General features: G+C 42.8%; 1 protein-coding gene across 2 annotated transcripts in view; it reads right to left on the bottom strand.

Moving 5' to 3' along the window:
• Positions 1-17961, bottom strand: part of TRIO (trio Rho guanine nucleotide exchange factor) — a 356231-nt gene that overhangs the window by 172531 nt on the left and 165739 nt on the right. For both annotated transcript variants that reach the window (XM_041731545.1, XM_041731546.1), the window contains exons 9-10: positions 17598-17828; positions 6805-6927 (exon numbers count right to left, since the gene is read on the bottom strand). In XM_041731545.1, coding sequence (XP_041587479.1) covers positions 6805-6927; positions 17598-17828 — 354 coding nt within the window. The remainder of the gene's footprint in view (positions 1-6804; positions 6928-17597; positions 17829-17961) is intronic.

The raw sequence follows: 17961 nt of genomic DNA, 5'->3' as shown, positions 1-17961 counted from the left end.
AAGTGAAAAAGTCTGTACAACACATATCTCAGTACAGTGGAATAGGGACTACTGACTGCTATCTGTGTGCGTTAGCATTTTACCAAAGAAATAATCCTGGGGAAGGAGAAGAGGGGAAGGTTCCAGGCAGGGAGTCTGCATATGAGCACCCGCTGGGAGCCAGGCAATTGTCTACATGGTGTCATCACAGCTTCCTGGGGAAGGCAGGCGTTAGGTATCATTTTATAGCTAGAGACACTGAGACTTGCGGAGAAGGAGGAACTTGCCCATAATCAGAAAAGCAGTGAAGAAAAAAAAAAAAAAGAAAAAAAGAAAAAAGAAAAGCAGTGAAGGCATTAGTAAATTTAAGAAGTGTCTATAATAAGAGCAATTTGATATCTTGTAAGCACACGTCAACCTAAAGGAAATCTTTGATAGTAAACATCAGGCCAAAATTGTCCACTACTAATTTATGTACAAAGACAAAACACCACACCTTGTATCAAAATAATGAACCTATTGTGAAATGGCAGCCTGTGGTATAGAAGCAAGGATCTATTAACTGTGGCAAATCAGAAATTTAGGGCACGCTAAAAATATGGAAGCATTCTGTATGTTCACATGCTGCACAGAGAGTATTCATAAAAGAAGACAATGAGTTTGGTAGGGACCAGGGAACCGGAGAAAAGGCCTGATTATCTTCTGCAAATCTTGCCCCAATGGAAAGTCTCCTGCTTTCCTAAATGCCACCCTTCTTTATCCTGGAAGACAAGATAATTGCATGGCACATATAAAAAGCTGTTGACAGAAACGGCTTCATGGAGAAGACTGTCACAATAAGTCACATCTTTAGAAGGTGATTTGAATCTCAGAGAATAGGCAGACAGAAAAGAAGGCAGTCTAAGCACTCACAGGATACCTGCCCATGGGAAGATGCTATGCCACAGATTTACTAATCACATTCAAGAAATCTGTGCTCTCGAAATGGCTTCTTCCTTGAACCACAGTTTTCTGGGCTTTACTTTTACCAGCTACTGTAATCATAGTTTTTTAAAATCTAAAAAGGAATGTTAACTTGAATATCTATTTATAAGGTAAAAGAGAAAATGCCATCAAAGAGCATCTCCCTTTCCAACAGTTGTGTGCAGAAAGCTTCAAGGGGAAAGCACGAATTTCTTCTCTAAAGCCCCTGCGTGAAAATGCAACACGGTTGCCAATGCCACACCCTATAGATTCACCAGCACCTGCTCATGCAATAGGAAATAGCTACTCACAATCACTGTACAAAATAAAGTAGGGTTAGGTCTTCAGATTAGTAGAGAAGAGGTTCTCAGCTCTGCAAAACTGCATGCAAAACTGATCCGAGTGCTTCCTGATGTGGCTACAGCAGCGCTGGAGATAAAGCCCCACACCAGCGGCTCCTACAATGAAGTCTCGCATCCTGCAGAAGCTAAGCCAGGCTGCCCAACTGGCTCACACCAAAGTTAACCCGACTTGTTCTCAGGTTCCTCCTTCCCAGAACACCATAATTGTTCTACATAATAAATCTATATTTAGTACATTTTAAATGAATTCAACCATAAGACTTTCACCACTTCCTTCTTGTATCTGTTACTTCATCATATGCCACAACTCATTGTTTTGAAGAGACTATAAGAAAAGTATATCAAATAAATTGCTAATTCTAGATCTCAAATTTAGAACTGATTTTAGAAAGGACCCTTCAAATCAAAACCCTAAGAAACAAACTAACCAACTTTAAAGAACGGCGAAAAGCAATTTTCTTCTCCCTCAACCCCCAAATGTGTTTTACTTTTCTGAATATGTTTCAGAAAATGGAACAAGGCTCTTATGTACCTCTGCTCCCATACTTAAAGAGGTCTCCAAAGGCCATCCTGTCCAAAAAATAACATAAATTTAAAATAGAAACTTAGATCTCTGCCATAAGCACTCCTATTGTGATTCATTTTGACAGACAGCAGTCAAGGACAGGGAAAAGGTGGGGAAGGTCACTGCCTCATTCACCTGTGCTGAAGCTACAGGGAGGCTGTGTTCCTTTCCAAGAGCCAAAACACTCCCACAAAGGAAGGTACAAACAGGAGGCGCAATCTTGCATCAATACCAGGGCCATTTGTCCAGACCAAAGGTGCTGCACAAGTTCTTAATAAAGCCAGACTCCTTATGGAGCTGTCTTATGGCCAAGACCTCTTCTGACTTAACATACAAGTAAAACGGTGCTGCTCAGCCTTCTGGCTAACATCAAGTGTAAAATATGAGTGAAACACAACCTTTAGAAACGAGGCAGAGGGCCCAGGAGAAGTCCACCCTATGTCTTCAGGTCTTATGCACCCTCCCATCACTGTATTTGTGGCTAGTCTTCCTCCCACAGGGGGTCCATCTACCTTCGCAACCTGGTGGTGTACTCTGAGGCAGAGCTAAGCGCGTCTAGAACGAGCTTGAAGTGGTTCATGGGGCATTCTCTGCATCTGTAATGTCTCCATGCACACAGGTTGCCACGCGAGAGCTCCCCTACCAACTCCTTGGAGCCTAGCACCTAATAGGTGGTCACTACATATTTGTGGACAGGAAAGATCAGAGATTTTCACTCCACAATGAGGGGATTATGGAATTGGCCAGATGACAGTCCACGGTCAACTACAACAGACTGCTGAACACCTCCTCTGAGCCATGGCAGGTGTGGCACGCCTGCTGTGTGCTAAGTGACCGGAGACGAGGAAAGCTGTACTGCGGGAGGCAGCGGGCCATGAGAGGCACTTTATGTGGCACAACAGCCTTCTGCAGCCAACAGGTAGCTCAGAAACAGAAGAATCAGATGACATTCTTCAAGAGAGGGGAAGGCCTATAAATACATAGGGATGGAAAGAAAAGAACTAAGAGAGGGAGAAACTGAAGATGCCAGGAATAGAGGTCATAACTGGAGGACCAAGGGAGGGCCAGGGGGTGGAGACACATGTGGGGGTGTGGCCACATTTGGGGCGGAGCTTGGTAGCCTCCAGCCTCACAGGCCACTTGTGGTCTGATGCCCCCCATGACGGCTTCTAAGATCTTCCTGTCACCAAGGGGAATTTTACTAACCGCAGGCCTTTGCTGAGACATCAACAACTGCCAGGGAAAGCCCTCTAACAGATGGCTATGCTTACTCAGAAGGACTCGGTCTGGCCTACTGCCTGCCCATCCTGTGTCGTCTACCCTCCCAGGGCCCATCAGAATGCCTGACACATGGCTGGTATCCGAAAACCAGAGAGAGGGAAAGTGGGTGCAGATGTTTGCAAAGTGAACAAAGTGTTTGTATTCAAGGCTTCTTTTGATGCACAGCTCAGATCTGGGGTTAAGCACTTTGGGTATAAGGGGAAAAGGGCTGAGCACCCCTTAGAGAATCCTAGAGTCAAAAAACAGAGGTAAGAAAGGACTGGGACTCAGCTGGATAGGTAGAGGCAGGAGCAAACAAGCATCTGCCTTTCTCTGAACCAGGGGTGAAGAGCAGACCACAGATCAGGGTGCTGCGTTAACCCACAGGTTGCCCTAGAAACCTGTAAGCAGAAATGTTTCCTGCAAAGAAAGTCTTCCCACTCTTGCTACCCTCTGGGAACCTGTGTTGACAGCTTTGATGGCTGGCTTAGACCAGAGAAAATAAGATTACCATGAAAAGATAAGGCATTAGCCATAAAAGAGATTTCCTTAATTCAGAAGGGAAGGAACCATAGGAACTAGAGGGAGACAGGCTGATGGGGTGCTGGACACATGAGGACACTCAGTAGACCATTCTCCTCCCTATTGGAGCAAGCTCAGGAAGGCATGGGAAGGGGTGAGGGCAGCCCAGCCTATGTCATGGCTGACCATGCTACTTGAGGGGGCAACCTCTATCTCCAGAGCCTGACTGTTTGCAGCTCTGCCTCCTACTTTATTTGGAGCCTGAAGTCTTTGCTCATATGACACAAATTTCATATCCATCCCCAAACCGCATCGGCCACAGCAGTAGCTTATCACATGGAAAAACTGAAGGTGAGATAAGAGCACCTTTTTCACATTGTTTCTATGAAAGAAAGACAAAATTATTTTCCAACAGGCATGAAGTAGGGACACCATACATAACACACAGGCAAGAAAAATGCTCCAAAGATGCATCCTGCTTGGGATAAGGCTGCTGAACACACAATCTTTTCCTGCTCCTTGAGATCAAGAAACCAGAAAGTCCAGGATTGTGAGTTTTCCTTTGTATGTGAAGACATGTAATGAAGACATGTAGAGAAGACATTTTCACTGAATAAGACTGAATAAGACTTAAGTGCAGGCTGTTTTGTCATTCCCTAACTCTGTCCCAGATTCGATTTCCCAAACCTGTGTGCACTGGAACCCTCTGTTGTGCAAAACCCACCACATGCACCTACAGTTTAGTCCTGCCTATGTTGACTTACAGATAAGAACCACATTGGTGGATATGTACTGACACTCCCCCTTTTATAAGGGAAGAACCTCTTGATTTCTAATGTTTTATATTCTCCAGCTTATTTGCTTAATGTTAATATTCCTAAATCAGTTTTATTTTTGTTAATATCTGCCTGGTGGATCTTAATCTAGTAAGCCATATAGTTTCACCCTTCCTGGGTATTTATGTTTTAATTGTGCCCTCTGAAAGTTATAGCATGATTTTTAAGAGATAATCAGAGAATCTTTAGTCTCTTCACCAGTAAAATCTATTTTGCATTTACTGTAATTACTGATACTTATAAGCAAGTTACTACACCTTATTCTGTGATATCTGTCATTATTTTTGTTTCCCTTGTTTCTCTTGCTTCTACTAACAATTCCACGAATTCTTACTTGCCCAGATTTCTGTATTTCTTTTCCTGCTATGCTTACAAGGAAGTGACACTTCTATCCCTAGACTGTAAGTGGTCACTCTAAAGTGTTAAGGTGCACTTGAGTTTACAAGTGTCAGGTAAGCATACCTCCTCCTCAGAACTCACTTCCATCTCCCATGGACTTTAGTGTCATCCTGTTTTTACCTCCAAATCCACTGCCTATGGTTTAAATGGTTAATCCTTGAATTTACAGATATATTTACCAATTTCTGTGCTCTTTCTTGATCCCAGTCCTTTCTTCTCATACTTGCCTTTTTATTAACTAATTCAAATGAATTAGTTTATCAAATGATAAATATCAGCTCATCACTTAAATATGCCAGGCACTGTTCTAGGTGTCAGTGATAGAGAAGCAAAAAAAAAAAAAAAAAAAAAACAAAACATGTCACTGTGCTTGCAGCATTCATATTACAGTGGGGGCTTCCGTTCTTCTTACTTCTTGCTTTGGGGCACCTGGTGCAGTCAGTGGAGTGTCCTACTCTTGTTTTCAGCAAGGGCCATGATCTCAGGGTCACAAGCCTGAGCCCTGTAGGGCTCCACGCTTAGTAGGGAGTCTGCTTGGGATTCTTCTCCCTCTGCCCCTTCCCCCACTCGCATGCACGTGCACTTTCTCTTTCTCTGAAATCTTTTAAAAAAATAAACTACATGCTTTAGTTCTTCTGGTAAGTATCTGAGTAGTAAACTCTGTCTCGAACTACATTTTATCCTCATCACTGAACAACAGTTCAGCTGGAGCTGCAATTCCAGGTTCGAGGTAATTTACCTTCAGATTACTCTACCAGCTTCCAGAATTTGGTTCCTGGTGAAAAGTGGGCTTTTTTTTTTTCATCCCTAAATGTTTATTTTTTTATTTGAGAGAGAGAGAGAGAGAGGCGGGGAAGGGCAGAGGGAGAGAGTGAGTCCCAAGCAGACTCACCACTGAGCGCATAGCCCGACATGGGGGTCGACCTCATGACCCAAGATCAGGACCTGAGCTGAAACCAAGAGTCTGATGCTCAACTGACTGCACCACTCCAGTGCCCCAAGAAGTCAGCTGTCTTTCTAATAGGCCTTCTCATGGGTTGTTTTGTCATTTCTCTTCTTGTTTTTAGGACTTTGTCTTTTGATGGTCCTCAGGTTTTACCATAATGTATTTGGATGCATCCTAACCAGACAACTTGTTTTTAAAGTAACTTTTCCCCTACCTTCCTTAAAATTTCCACATACTATGGAATAGATACTTGCACACACAACGCTGTATTACTGTAATTTCTCCCTGCTTCACTCCACTTTCTTTCAAAACACAAAACAAAAAGCACATTTACCAAATAATATGTTTAGAAATGACCTGGTCTGGTCATTACATGGGTGCTTTACATGATGCTGCCACATACTTACCTGAGTTCCTCTCTACAAGAATTTACTGTGCCTACTTTCCAGAAAAGAAAGTTAATCTTAGAAATGACAAGACTTTTCCAAATGACACAGCTAGTGAGCATTATAGCCAATGCACCAACTCCACAAATCCCATGCCCTGAACACACTATGCACCCTGCATCCTGTTTCTAAGCACACACATTTAAAAGAACTAGAAAGGGACAAGAAAGGCTGGCCCATCATTACAGAAATGCAAGAAGAACCATTATTGTCTGATTATAAGTTGAAATCTCACAAATTAGTCAACAGACATGGGTATAGGAAATAAGGCAAAACATCCAGGGCATTTTTTTTTTTTTTTTTTTTTTTGTATCAAGAACACCTTATTTTATGACACAGCCAACAGAAGAAATCATCTGTCTGTGCAAGCAAGGACAACCTCACTCTCAAATCTGAGCATTACCTCCTCTGAATCACCTTTAAACACATCTAGCCAAGGATCACTTATCTCAGATGTGGTTAAAATTAATTCAAAACCAACCACATGGGTATTGATGGGAGAAAATAGTGAAAGCCACGGTTTTACCTGTGCTACTTCTTCAAAATCTTCATGACGTTTCTGCAAAGCTCTGGCCCGGTGAAGAGATTTCCCCACACCTGTATGTTTGCTCAGAAATGCTTCTCCATGGTTCTCAATCCAGTCCAGCACCTACAATAAAATATAGGTTTATGTGTCATAAAAACATTGTTCTTCCTTGTTGAAAGGCTAGGGCTGCCCACTGATACATTTTGTTGTCAAAACTGTAACAAACAAGAAGGAAAGAAAAAAACTGGAAGCAACTGGACACTAGTCTACACATCTGATCAGCCTCCCCAGCGTGCATTTCAAGAGCTCGTACTGGAAAAGTGTTAAGTCTGTCTCTGTATAAACATTACCTGCAATAATGATTAAGTCTCACCTCACTTTATGCACAACAGAGCATCCAAAACTGAGTGGGTTTTGGATAAGATAGTGGTTACCAAGCCATAGACAACCCATTAACTCAACATTTTTATAAAGCTCAAAACTTCACAACTCAAGCAATTCCAGTTTAACTAAGAGTTAATGCTTTTGTCTCCTCTTTAGAACAAGCTGAAAACATAAATAAAACCTAAGAAAACAAAACATTTAAATGCCTCTGTCCTGGTCTTTGAGGGTAATTTATTCTGCAAACTATGATGCTGTTGTGAAAGCTAAACATTCTATGAATTTAATTACTTAAAAGTTCTCATAAGTTGACATCCACCACATAAAAAAAGGGAGTAAAAGCTAGTCAGTGTGGTCTATTGTTTCTAAGTTCAGAGTTGATACCAAATAGTTCACTGGCTCTTATACTTGAGAAACCACAAAAAAACGAAAATATCCAGCAAAATGTTTACACGACCATCAAATGTACACTTTGCCTCTTTCTGATGGGGAAAATATAACCAGCAAAAAAGTCAGTGATATCTTTCTCTAAAAACTAAAACTTTAGGTACAAAGTATTTAAATATTTGAATACATTTGTTAATGTACTGCTGAAGGCCACCTCTCATGTTTAGCATTTAGTAACTATGGTAACCCTGCATATGGATTGAAACAATCTCGGAGGGAAGAACCAACTAGGGCACTATAGCAGGGACAGCCAGGCAGGACAAGGGTCTAGAGGAAAACCTGGAAGCAGACTCCTCACAGCAGTCCACTAATGGCAAAATTAAAGGAGCCTTAACTTGGGATTCATTGCTATGAAAAGGATCCCTTGCCCATTGTTACCTGCACTAGAGACAGATCAGCTGTGGTAAAAGAAAAAGAGAGAGAGAAAGAGAAAAAGAAAGAGAAAGAGAGAGAGAGAGAGAGAAAGAGAAAGAGAAAGAGAAAGAAGAAGAGAAAGAAAGAGAAAAAGAAAAGAAAAAAAACAAAAAAAGAAAAAAAGGAGAAAGAGAAGAAAAAAAGAAAAAAGAGAAAGAGAAGAAGAAAAAGAAAAGAAGAAGAAAAAGAAAAAGAGGCAGCTGTTAAGAGCCAGTTGTCCAGGGACAGCTAGACTTGTCATCCATTGCTCCAAACCAGTGACCTTTAGAAGCTAAAGGTCTGACCAAGGACCCTTTCTGCAGACGGTTTAGTAGTACATGTAAATGAAATAGCTTGCAAACCTGAATAAATTGCTGGTGGTCCTCTTACAGACCCTGCAGAATTAGCAGAAGTTCGGGAGGGGCAGGGGCACAGAGATTAAGCCTTGCAGCAGGTGCTCAACCAGAGTCACACATCCACCTTATTACTATAACTTATTTCTGAACCTCCTTTGCCAACACCACCAATCCATGAGTCATTTCACTCCCAGTCCTCCTGAAGGCTCTCGTGTCCACCCTCCATCCCTAGCCCCTGCTATATACCCAGGGTCTAGCTGCGTATTCCTGGACGAGTTCTTCATCCCTCCTGGACTGCACCTTCCTAGGTGCTCAGTGATTGTGACAGTTATGAGATCTATGCTAAACCCGTTAATACCAGCGTGATGGATATACAATGTGTGTACCGTCCCCATCCATAAATCATAGCCTGTGCCAGACTTCTATCTAATTTTGAGCTCTTTGGTGTCACAAGCTATAATTATCCATTGCTTTTCAGTTTAATTTTCTTAAGTACTCTCTACACCCAATGTGGAGCTCAAACTCATGACCGCAGGATCAAGAATCACAGGTTCCTCTGACTGAGCCAGTCAGGTGCCCCATTTATTGCTTTTTAATTAATGTGCTTAGTATATTATTCCCTTTCTTGAGATGGGGGGTGGGGTGGGAAATGTGTTTTCACTACCATTAGTAAATAGTGCTACATTCATGCCAGACGTCAAGGCACACATAAAGCTGCTGAGTTGTTTACATGAGTCTCCTAATTCATATTATAAAACATAGATCCTGTTCCACTCCTAAGAAATGTCCACTGACAACCTCAAGAAGTTGCAACCTCAAAAGATGGATAAAGTTAAATGGAACGTGCCTCTGGGCGTGAGGCCAATACCACACAGGAGACAAAGATCAACCATTTTACACTTCAAAAGAACCTGAAAAGACTCTATGCTACAGTCTACCTGCCTATCAGATCTCTATGAATAGCTAAGTGGCTTTTCTTTTTAACTATAATGTATTCTGTATTTCCTCAACTTTACTGTTAAAGGAAAAATTGGTAAGCAGCAAACCTAGTAATCACTGTTAATTCAAAACAGACTTGAAATAAGGACACAATTTCAAAAAGTAAAAGGTGAACAAACATTATTTGGTAGAAAGGGCTGAGGAAACAAAATACACTATTTTTAAAATAATAAAAATTTGGTTTTTAAGCCTAAGAAAAAGTCAAGAAGCATACGTTGAGGGCAGCCCCGGTGGCGCAGTGGTTTAGCGCCGCCTGCAACCCAGGGTGTGATTCTGGAGACCCAGGATCCAGTCCCACATCGGGCTCCCTGCATGGGGCCTGCTTCTCCCTCTGCCTGTGTCTCTGCCTGCCTCTCTCTCTCTCTCTCTGAATGAATAAATAAATAAATCTTAAAAAAAAAAAAAAGCATACGTTGGAAATTAAAGCTATTATGAGCCAACAACTCAGAGTTACAATTTTTCTTTTATTAGTGGTTCCTTTGGATAGAATTGTAAATACCAAGTGAGAATAAATTTCTAGCAACCGTGAAATTAATTCAAAGAAAATGTACAAACTCCAAAGTGCTTTAAAAAAATGTACATTTTTAAATTCAAATTCAAATTTAATTCAAAGAAAATGTACAAACTCCAAGTGCTTTAAAATAAAAAAAAAAAACAGTGGTAGACAATTATAAAATCCAGCTCATATTCAAAACCAAATTCCCCATGAGGCTTTTGCTTCTTTTACAAGTCTGTGAACACTTCCCAGATTGCCAAGGAATCCTGAATCAATGTAGGTGTCCAAAGAGCATTTCAAAGACAGCTTGTGGGGGGGAGGGGGGGTGGACCCTGTACCTCGCCCGTGAGCTGCGGGGCACACCCCTGGAGAACCTTTTCCATTTAAAACATAAAAATGCTTGCAAATGAGAGGCTTCATCAACCTAACCCAGCCAGTGGCTTCCCCAACCTCAGCTGTAGCCAGTAGCTGTCATTTGTCTTGTGGCCCCTCAACCCCAGAAACAAGGCTAGCACAGGATTTGCTGCTCTGCTGCCAACTGGGGGTAAAAGACAAAAGGCCACCTGGTTCCTGGGCAGAAGAGCCAAGCGGTGGGGCCCAATGCCACCTCTCTCTCCGTGCAGAGGATGTGAGAGTTCCTTCCTCTGTAAATCAGTGCCCCCTAATGTCTGGACACAGCAACAGCCCCAAGAACAAGTCACTCCAAAGCAAACCACCTGTTGGTGGCACAGCACAGACACCATCTCAGCATCTAAGTCAGATGTGCAGGAAACCTCACATATTGTTTAGCTTAACTCCCTATTTGCAATTACAAAATAGATCATGAGGATGCCAAGTATGATTATGCTCATTTCTTACCTAATAATCCTACTGTTGTCTGAGAACCTGCTGTTGCACCAAGTACTAACCTGGGCTATGTGTTCCCTGAGCCATCCATCCTCACAATGAGCTGGGATAGGGGAGGCACAGCATATTCCCACTTCACAGATGAACACACAGGACCAAGGCCCCTCAACTTCCATGTGGAAGAGCCATACTGAGGACAAAGACCTAGAAAATCTGGTCAGAGGGTACATTCTTTTAACCTCTGGTCTACCTGCCTCTTGAGCTGGCTCAGGTGCCATGCAGGTGACACAATGAGGCCTGGAAGGAAAGAGCTGTTATTGTTTGCAAACAGCTGGGGGCTCCTGGGCAAACAATCTCTGATGAAGTGACTATGTTACAACAAACAGTAAACACTACAAACTCTCAGTTAAAGGCGGTGGAAACCAGCTGGTGGTGTCTTTCCCCCGACTCACGTGAGAGAGCTCTGGCCATCTTGTATGAACTGTGTAATCAGTGACAAACCCCTACAATCTAACACTCACTGTTTCTAGTAATGGCTTCTTTAAGAATTTGTGAATAAATACTATACCTCCATCAGAGGAAATGAATTCTCACAAACCTGGGTCTCAACAATAGACTATTTGAAGACCTATGTGAAGACATTTTTCCTTCAAAACTGCCTGGAATAGCCTTCTAACGTCATCACGTATCACGTCACTGCAGGCAGCATCATCTATTGAAAGATTACTCCATGCTATGCTTGGGACGGCAACATACACAGGTCCATAATCTCTTATCCACAAGAAAGCTGAAACAGCTCTGAAATTCTAAATATTTTTTTCAAAACTTGGTCCCCAAAATTCATTGGCAAGAAGATCTGACTCCCTTAGTATAGTGTAGAGTCCTTGTGCATTTGGCTGCAGAAAGCTCCATGTTTTCCTTTAGAGTGTGGCCGACGGCCCAGGCCCCACTAGAGTGTCCTGTATCACACAGCATATGCACTCTGTCATCTTCCTGAAGTTTGAAAAACCCTTAACCCCTCAACACACCCATCGCCAAGGGTTACAAAAGAGAAAGTGAACTCTGATTACTGTCCCTATTTGACAAGAAATGGGAGGCTCCGGGAAGAGAAGTGATTTGCCCAAGAAAGAAGATCAAGAAAAGAGATTCATGTGCAGGTCTTCCCAGCCCTAAACTCACACTCTAGCTCATCATTACATTACATCATGGCTTGTAGATATTATATGCATGCTGTAAAAATATTTCTAAAATTAGAGTCCCAGCTCTAGGTTGGCTATTTGTACAAACTAGATAAGATCTCAGACTTAAACAACTGAGAACACACAAAGCCAGTCTGGTTTTACTGGGAACTCCAGATTCAAAGAGTATCTGGGAAAAGTATCCAAATACCTGTGAATTCCAGGTACCATTTTAAAGACACGTAGTCAGTGAATAAATGTTTTTTGTCATAATAATAGGAACTCCTTCTAAGTTACATTTTTTCAGTTGATAAAACACAAACACACCAAGCGAGGAAAAACCAAGGTAATGCTACAATATTCTAACTAGGTTTTTTTTTTTTAATATAAAATCAGATTTTTCCAGTGGCAAAAATTAATTTCCTCCCTGCCCATTCTACATTCCCTATAAAACCAAAATGAATCCAGTTTCACTGAGTTACTTCCTTGTTTGACCACTGTTGGTTTTCATTTAAATCACTGGAGATGCCAATCTAGAAACAGGCATACTGTGTTTCCAGGGCTGTCTTTTTCATTTTTTTCCCAGTGCCATTTTTAAATAGGTGCTCTTGAAACAATCATTTAGATCAGAGCTTTCTTATCAAATCAATGGTATTTTAATGAATATAATAATGAGTGATTAAGCAACATCATTAGTTTAACGAATATAACAAAGAATGAGCAATTAAGCAACATTAGCAAACAAATCCAGTTTCCTTTGGATTCTTCTCATTCACATTTCATTCTTTTTTTCAAAACCTCTTACTTATCTGTGTGACCCTCAGAGATACCGAGGTAATTGTGTTATACACATCTCCTTTTCTTGAGGAACTGTAATCTTGTAAAAGCAGATCATTTGATAGTCTAATAAATGGTATAATATGCTCAGATTTAGTGTTTAATGTCTTTTGGCTTATTGTCAGGTATAATTTTGCCAGGGCATGAATGTGAGTCATGTCTATGAAGGTGTTAGCTGGACTGAGGGAGTAAGTATAGCCAGCCACTCTCATCTTTGTCATCTGCCTATCTTGCACATGCGTTTTTAAGGGTGATTATACTATCTGTGCTCTAATGATTTGTGCAAATGCAGGGGTTACATAATGCTTTGTATCAATCTCAAATATCAAGGGTCTGGTATACAGGGAAAATGAAGAGTCCTGTAATAGAGGCACGAATAACAATTGCCAGGGTGCCATGGACATCTTCACGGGAGTGGTAGGGCTTGAGCTGATTTTGAAGGATGGGTAGAAAGTCGGTAGATAAAGGATTGGGCCACAGGAACTGCAGTGATGAGCTGGAGACACAGAAGGGCAGGTGGTGGAGAGGTGATGTCGTGATGAAAGCTTGCTACTTGGTTCTGTAAGCTATGGGATGCCACTGAAGAGACACGATGGACCTTGACTGAGTGCTGTAAATTGGTGCCAGGGCCTGGAGCGACCTGTGAGTGGCTGTGAGGCTTAAGTGAGGAACACATGTGTGGCACCTGGCTCAGTTCACTGCCTTGTGAGCTTTCTAACATGAATGTTTCTTTGCTCTCTTACCTTCACAGCCAACCTGTTGAGCTCATGCTTTCCCCCACCTCAGTACAGAGTCCATGCCATGCACTGCCTGTGTGGTGTGCATTTTGACTTAATGGGCAGTGAGGCAGTGAGGGGTGGATGGCGTGATCCTACATGTGTTAGGAAGCTTGCCATGGTGGCAGTGCTGAGTGAATTGGAGGGAGTGAGACTCCAGTTGAGGAGACCGGGAAAGTCCTACTATGGATGCCTGTGCATGTCAAGGGGGAGTCTTGGAGAGCAGAAGTGTGAGGACCATGGGGCAGCAATCTGTATTTTAGTCACTGGTGTTTCCCAAGTGTCTGGGACTCAGTTTAGTATTTGCTGAATGAGTAAATGGACGAGTAGATGAAGAAATTTAAGGAATGACCCAATTTGGCACCTGGGTGGCTCAGTGGTTGAGCATCTGCCTTTGGCTCAGAGCACAGGATCATGTCCTGTATTGGGTTCCCTGTGGAGAGCTGCTTCTCCCTCTGCTTAAGTCTCTGCCTCTCTCTGTGTCTCTCATGAATAAATAAATGAAATCTTAAAAAAAAAGAAAAGAAAAAAGAAATGACCCAATTTTGCTTATTAAAGATTCTTTTGGGTTACATGTATCTTCATTTATGCTGGAGTGGAGGCGAGTTGGCCTCACTGGAAACAAGTGATCTAACTGGGAGATCTGCTCAAAGGGACAGAAGCTTTGCTTGATGTTGGAGAATTAGGAGTGGCTGAGGAAGGAAGGAATCATTTCAGTGCTTGGGGATTTTGCAGATGTGGTAAGGTCTCTAATAAAGATTTTTCCCACTTGAATGTAAAATGAGAGTCTGAAATGTAGCAGGGTTCTGAAGTCAGGATCTACCAGAAGGCAAAGGAAGAGGTGTCAGGTGCATAGAAAAGCTATTTTATAGGTTTGCCTTGGGTCCTAGGCTGCTGTCCTTATGCTACTAAAAGCCATCTCATCGTTAATGCTTGACTCAGGAGTTCTTGGTTGGCATCACTTACAGTAGACCTAGCATTTAAATGAAGGTTTCTGAACCTGATTGTCCTTTGCTCATTAATTTCAGTTAGGAGGGTTGGTTTTTCTTGTCCCAATCACCAGAATCCTTATAGAGCTCTAGCTATTTAGCATTCTCTTCTGTTTACATTACCATGCTCGCAGTTTTGGTTGTGGCTGGTGATAAGAATGGTTAGAGGATTGCCATCTTTTCTGGGAGCTTCTCCGTTGGGATTAGGGAGTACTGGAGGGTAAGTGTTTGGTTAGGGATCAGGAAACTGGGGGCCGATGGAGGCTGGTGCTCATCTTCCTGGTAGGTTAGAGCCAGCTTTATTAACCTTTTGTGAACATAGGGAGAGACTGGACAGTGAGGGTTATCTTAGTAACCAGGCTCAGAAGGAGCTGAAAGCCAACAGTGGGAGTTAGAAGGGTGGGAAATGGATGAATCTCTTCCCCCAAAGCAGATGGAATACAAGACTGCAGGATATGTGAGCTGGCAGGACAGGAAGCTGGAGCCCAGGGGCCTCCAGCCCTTGAGGACTCCTATGCTTCTTTGGGGAGGGCAGCCTACTTCAGGAAAGCAGCATTCTGGGGGTCCTTCCACCTTGGCCGACATGTTGGAGTTAACTAAATGGCACCAATCTGAGAGGCAGGCAGACTGAACCAGTGAGTAGGAAATGGAGTTTGAGATCAAAGCACTACCGGCTACTTCCACAAGTATCACTCCACCTGAACAAGTGCAGCAGAAGTGATGTTAGAGCAAACTTAAGCTTGCTCTAAGCTGAAGACTACTGCTCAGCAGTAACACAACCAAACATCCACTGAGGGTTGCTCTAACAGTGAACATAAGGTAATGGGAGTATGTCTATTACTAGATCATCAAGAAATGTGGTATTATTTTATTTTTCAGCTAACAATGACAAAGGTCTCTGCTCGCTAGCAGGTAGCACACACATCTGAGTAAGTCATTTCACCACACTCCTCCAGCCTTGGATTTGGACAAGAGGTAAGGGGCCATGCAATGGTAGCACCTGCCTCTCCACCTTGGCAGCTGGGTATCTGAAACACCCTCGGTATAGAAACTACAAAATTCCCTTTGCTTGTTTAAAAAAAAAAAAAAATCAAACACTAAACTGAAATCATTCATGTTTCAAAGATCAAACTCCTCATGCCACCCTCCCACTGTCCCCTGCCCTTCCTTGAGAACATGCTGCTGATACTCTGGCTTCTATTCTTTCAAAGATTTTTCCAAAGACAAGTATGTACTTTTCTGCAGGGTTGTTTACATAAAAAATGTCATCATTCCACACCTATTGTGCAGGTGGTTGCTTTTCTTTTTTTCCAGCGGTATTTACAGATGCTTTCTCATCACTCAAAACAACCAAGGAAAAACCACTTAACCACTTGTGGTATCTAGTTGACTTATATTTTTGTGGATTTTGTGTTCATCTTACAAATTTACCATCTGCTAACAATGTTTTCTAAAGGACTACTATTTTTTTCCCATTTATTCTCAGTTTACCTCTCCTTGTCCATACTCAATACAGCAAAAATTTCCACGTGTTATAATTGCTTGACTTTCAGAAACATGTTTTTGGTTCTGACATCCGACGGACTCCTTCGAGGTAAAGTGCTTGCTTTGCTTAATCTTAACAACTTCACTTCTTGCTCTACAAGTCAAGTCTACACAGCAATTTCCTGTTTGCATAACAAGCCAGACCATTCCAGATCATTTAATCAAAAGAACATTTCCCATAAAGAGCAATTATCTATTTTCTATGGAATGCTAATAGGGCCATATATGCATTATGTGTATTGCAAGACACTTTCTCCTGCTCACATCCAACCCAACCTACTGATGCTTGAGGGGGGAAAAAAATCTAGCTTAAAGAACTGGGGTCATAATTATCATAATTACCTTTCTACATACAAAATCTAATGTTTATTGTTTTCAAACTCAAGGGCATTAAGTACTTGGTGCCAAATTAGATGGCTAGACTCCTCCACCTATCCCAAAAGGTGCCTCCCCCTGCCATAAACTGTCTGGTGGATTATTCTCACGTGCCTGGTGCCCCATGGAGCCATAAGAGCTGGGGTGATGGTGTAAGAAGAGGCTTTGCTGCTGCTTTAGACACAAGTCCATGGATGTGTGATGAATACTTGATCCAAAGGACAGAGAGGTGAGTGGGAAAATTCTTTAATAATTACATTGAAACTTAAGATTTTATGATTTGTGAAAGTTTTTAGACAATTAGGAGAAGCTAATATTCATGCTTTCAACTATAGCACCTCATTTCTCACAAATAACTCCCTGACATTGACTCCTGCCCTGTTCTGGGGCTCTCAGGTGCTCAGGGAAGGACAGAGGTTTTCTTCCAGACCTACGCTGTGACAGCACGCCAACTCCTTTGGATGCCACAGACTTCTTGCATACAGACCCCAGAATCCCCTCAGCCCCAGTGTCCACACCTCGTCCACACCCTTGTTTCCCTCCACTTTGGGGCAAGGACACAACTATTATCTTGCCTATCACTAAAGCTATATCATGTTTTATATGCTACCTCAGCCTTAGTCCTCCAAACCCTGGCAGCAGGCTGATCTTTTTTACTCCATAATAGGGGCATAAACAGCATGGAAACTAGGCTTACTCTTATTTCTAACAACAATAACAAAAAAAGATGAAAACTGCTTAGAAAATAACAGTCATAAAACTGCACTTTTGTTAACTAGACTAATAAATGCTAAGCACCAGGGACGGTACTCTCTACTCACGGCTGGCTGACTGCTTCAGTCAGCAGAGGACATGCAAATGCTAAATTGTAGACAAGGGGTAGAAGCACCTCCCGCATCAGTCTCATGGGTATAGGTAACTGGGGACGACCTGTTTCAAGAACACACGTCAGAGCCTCCAGCTGAGGCCCTCCCTGCACCGCCTCACCAGCTCTGCGGACGTGAGCTGGGCCGACGGTGCCTGAGTGCAATTCTCAACACTGCAGGCACTCACGAAAAGCAAAGCAGCTGTGTGTGCGGTGTCCTTCCATCTCCCCTGGCCTCCTCAGCCACTCAACCTGTGAGCACCAACACCCCCAAGTCCATCCCCGCGGGAAAGCGGGCCCCAACACTGACCTGCTGAACGTCTTGCTGGAACACACACAGCTGCAGCCGCTGGTGGAGCCGGACCTTGCGGTGCTGCCAGATGTTCTCAAGCTGTCGCTGGTGGTGCAGCACCTCATGGATGACATCAAGGACGTGGTGCACAGCCTTGGAGTAGTTGGCAGAGGCCGTGAGGGAGTCGGAGCTGCCAGGAGTCAAAGGCCGCTGGAGCTTGTCGAGGAGTGACTTCCCATCCTGGCTCACCTTCCGATAAGACAGAGGGTCGGTTACCCAGGGTCTGCAGCTTCGCCCAGGCTGTGATCCCAGCTCCATGCCTGGATGCATGTGTGACACACTCACACACACTTACGCCACATAGGAACTGTAGTTTTACTCA

Source organism: Vulpes lagopus, chromosome 17 (assembly GCF_018345385.1).
Source record: "Vulpes lagopus strain Blue_001 chromosome 17, ASM1834538v1, whole genome shotgun sequence".
NCBI lineage: Eukaryota > Metazoa > Chordata > Mammalia > Carnivora > Canidae > Vulpes > Vulpes lagopus.
Note: the sequence above shows the minus strand (reverse complement) of the source record. Positions and strands in the feature narration are given on the sequence as shown.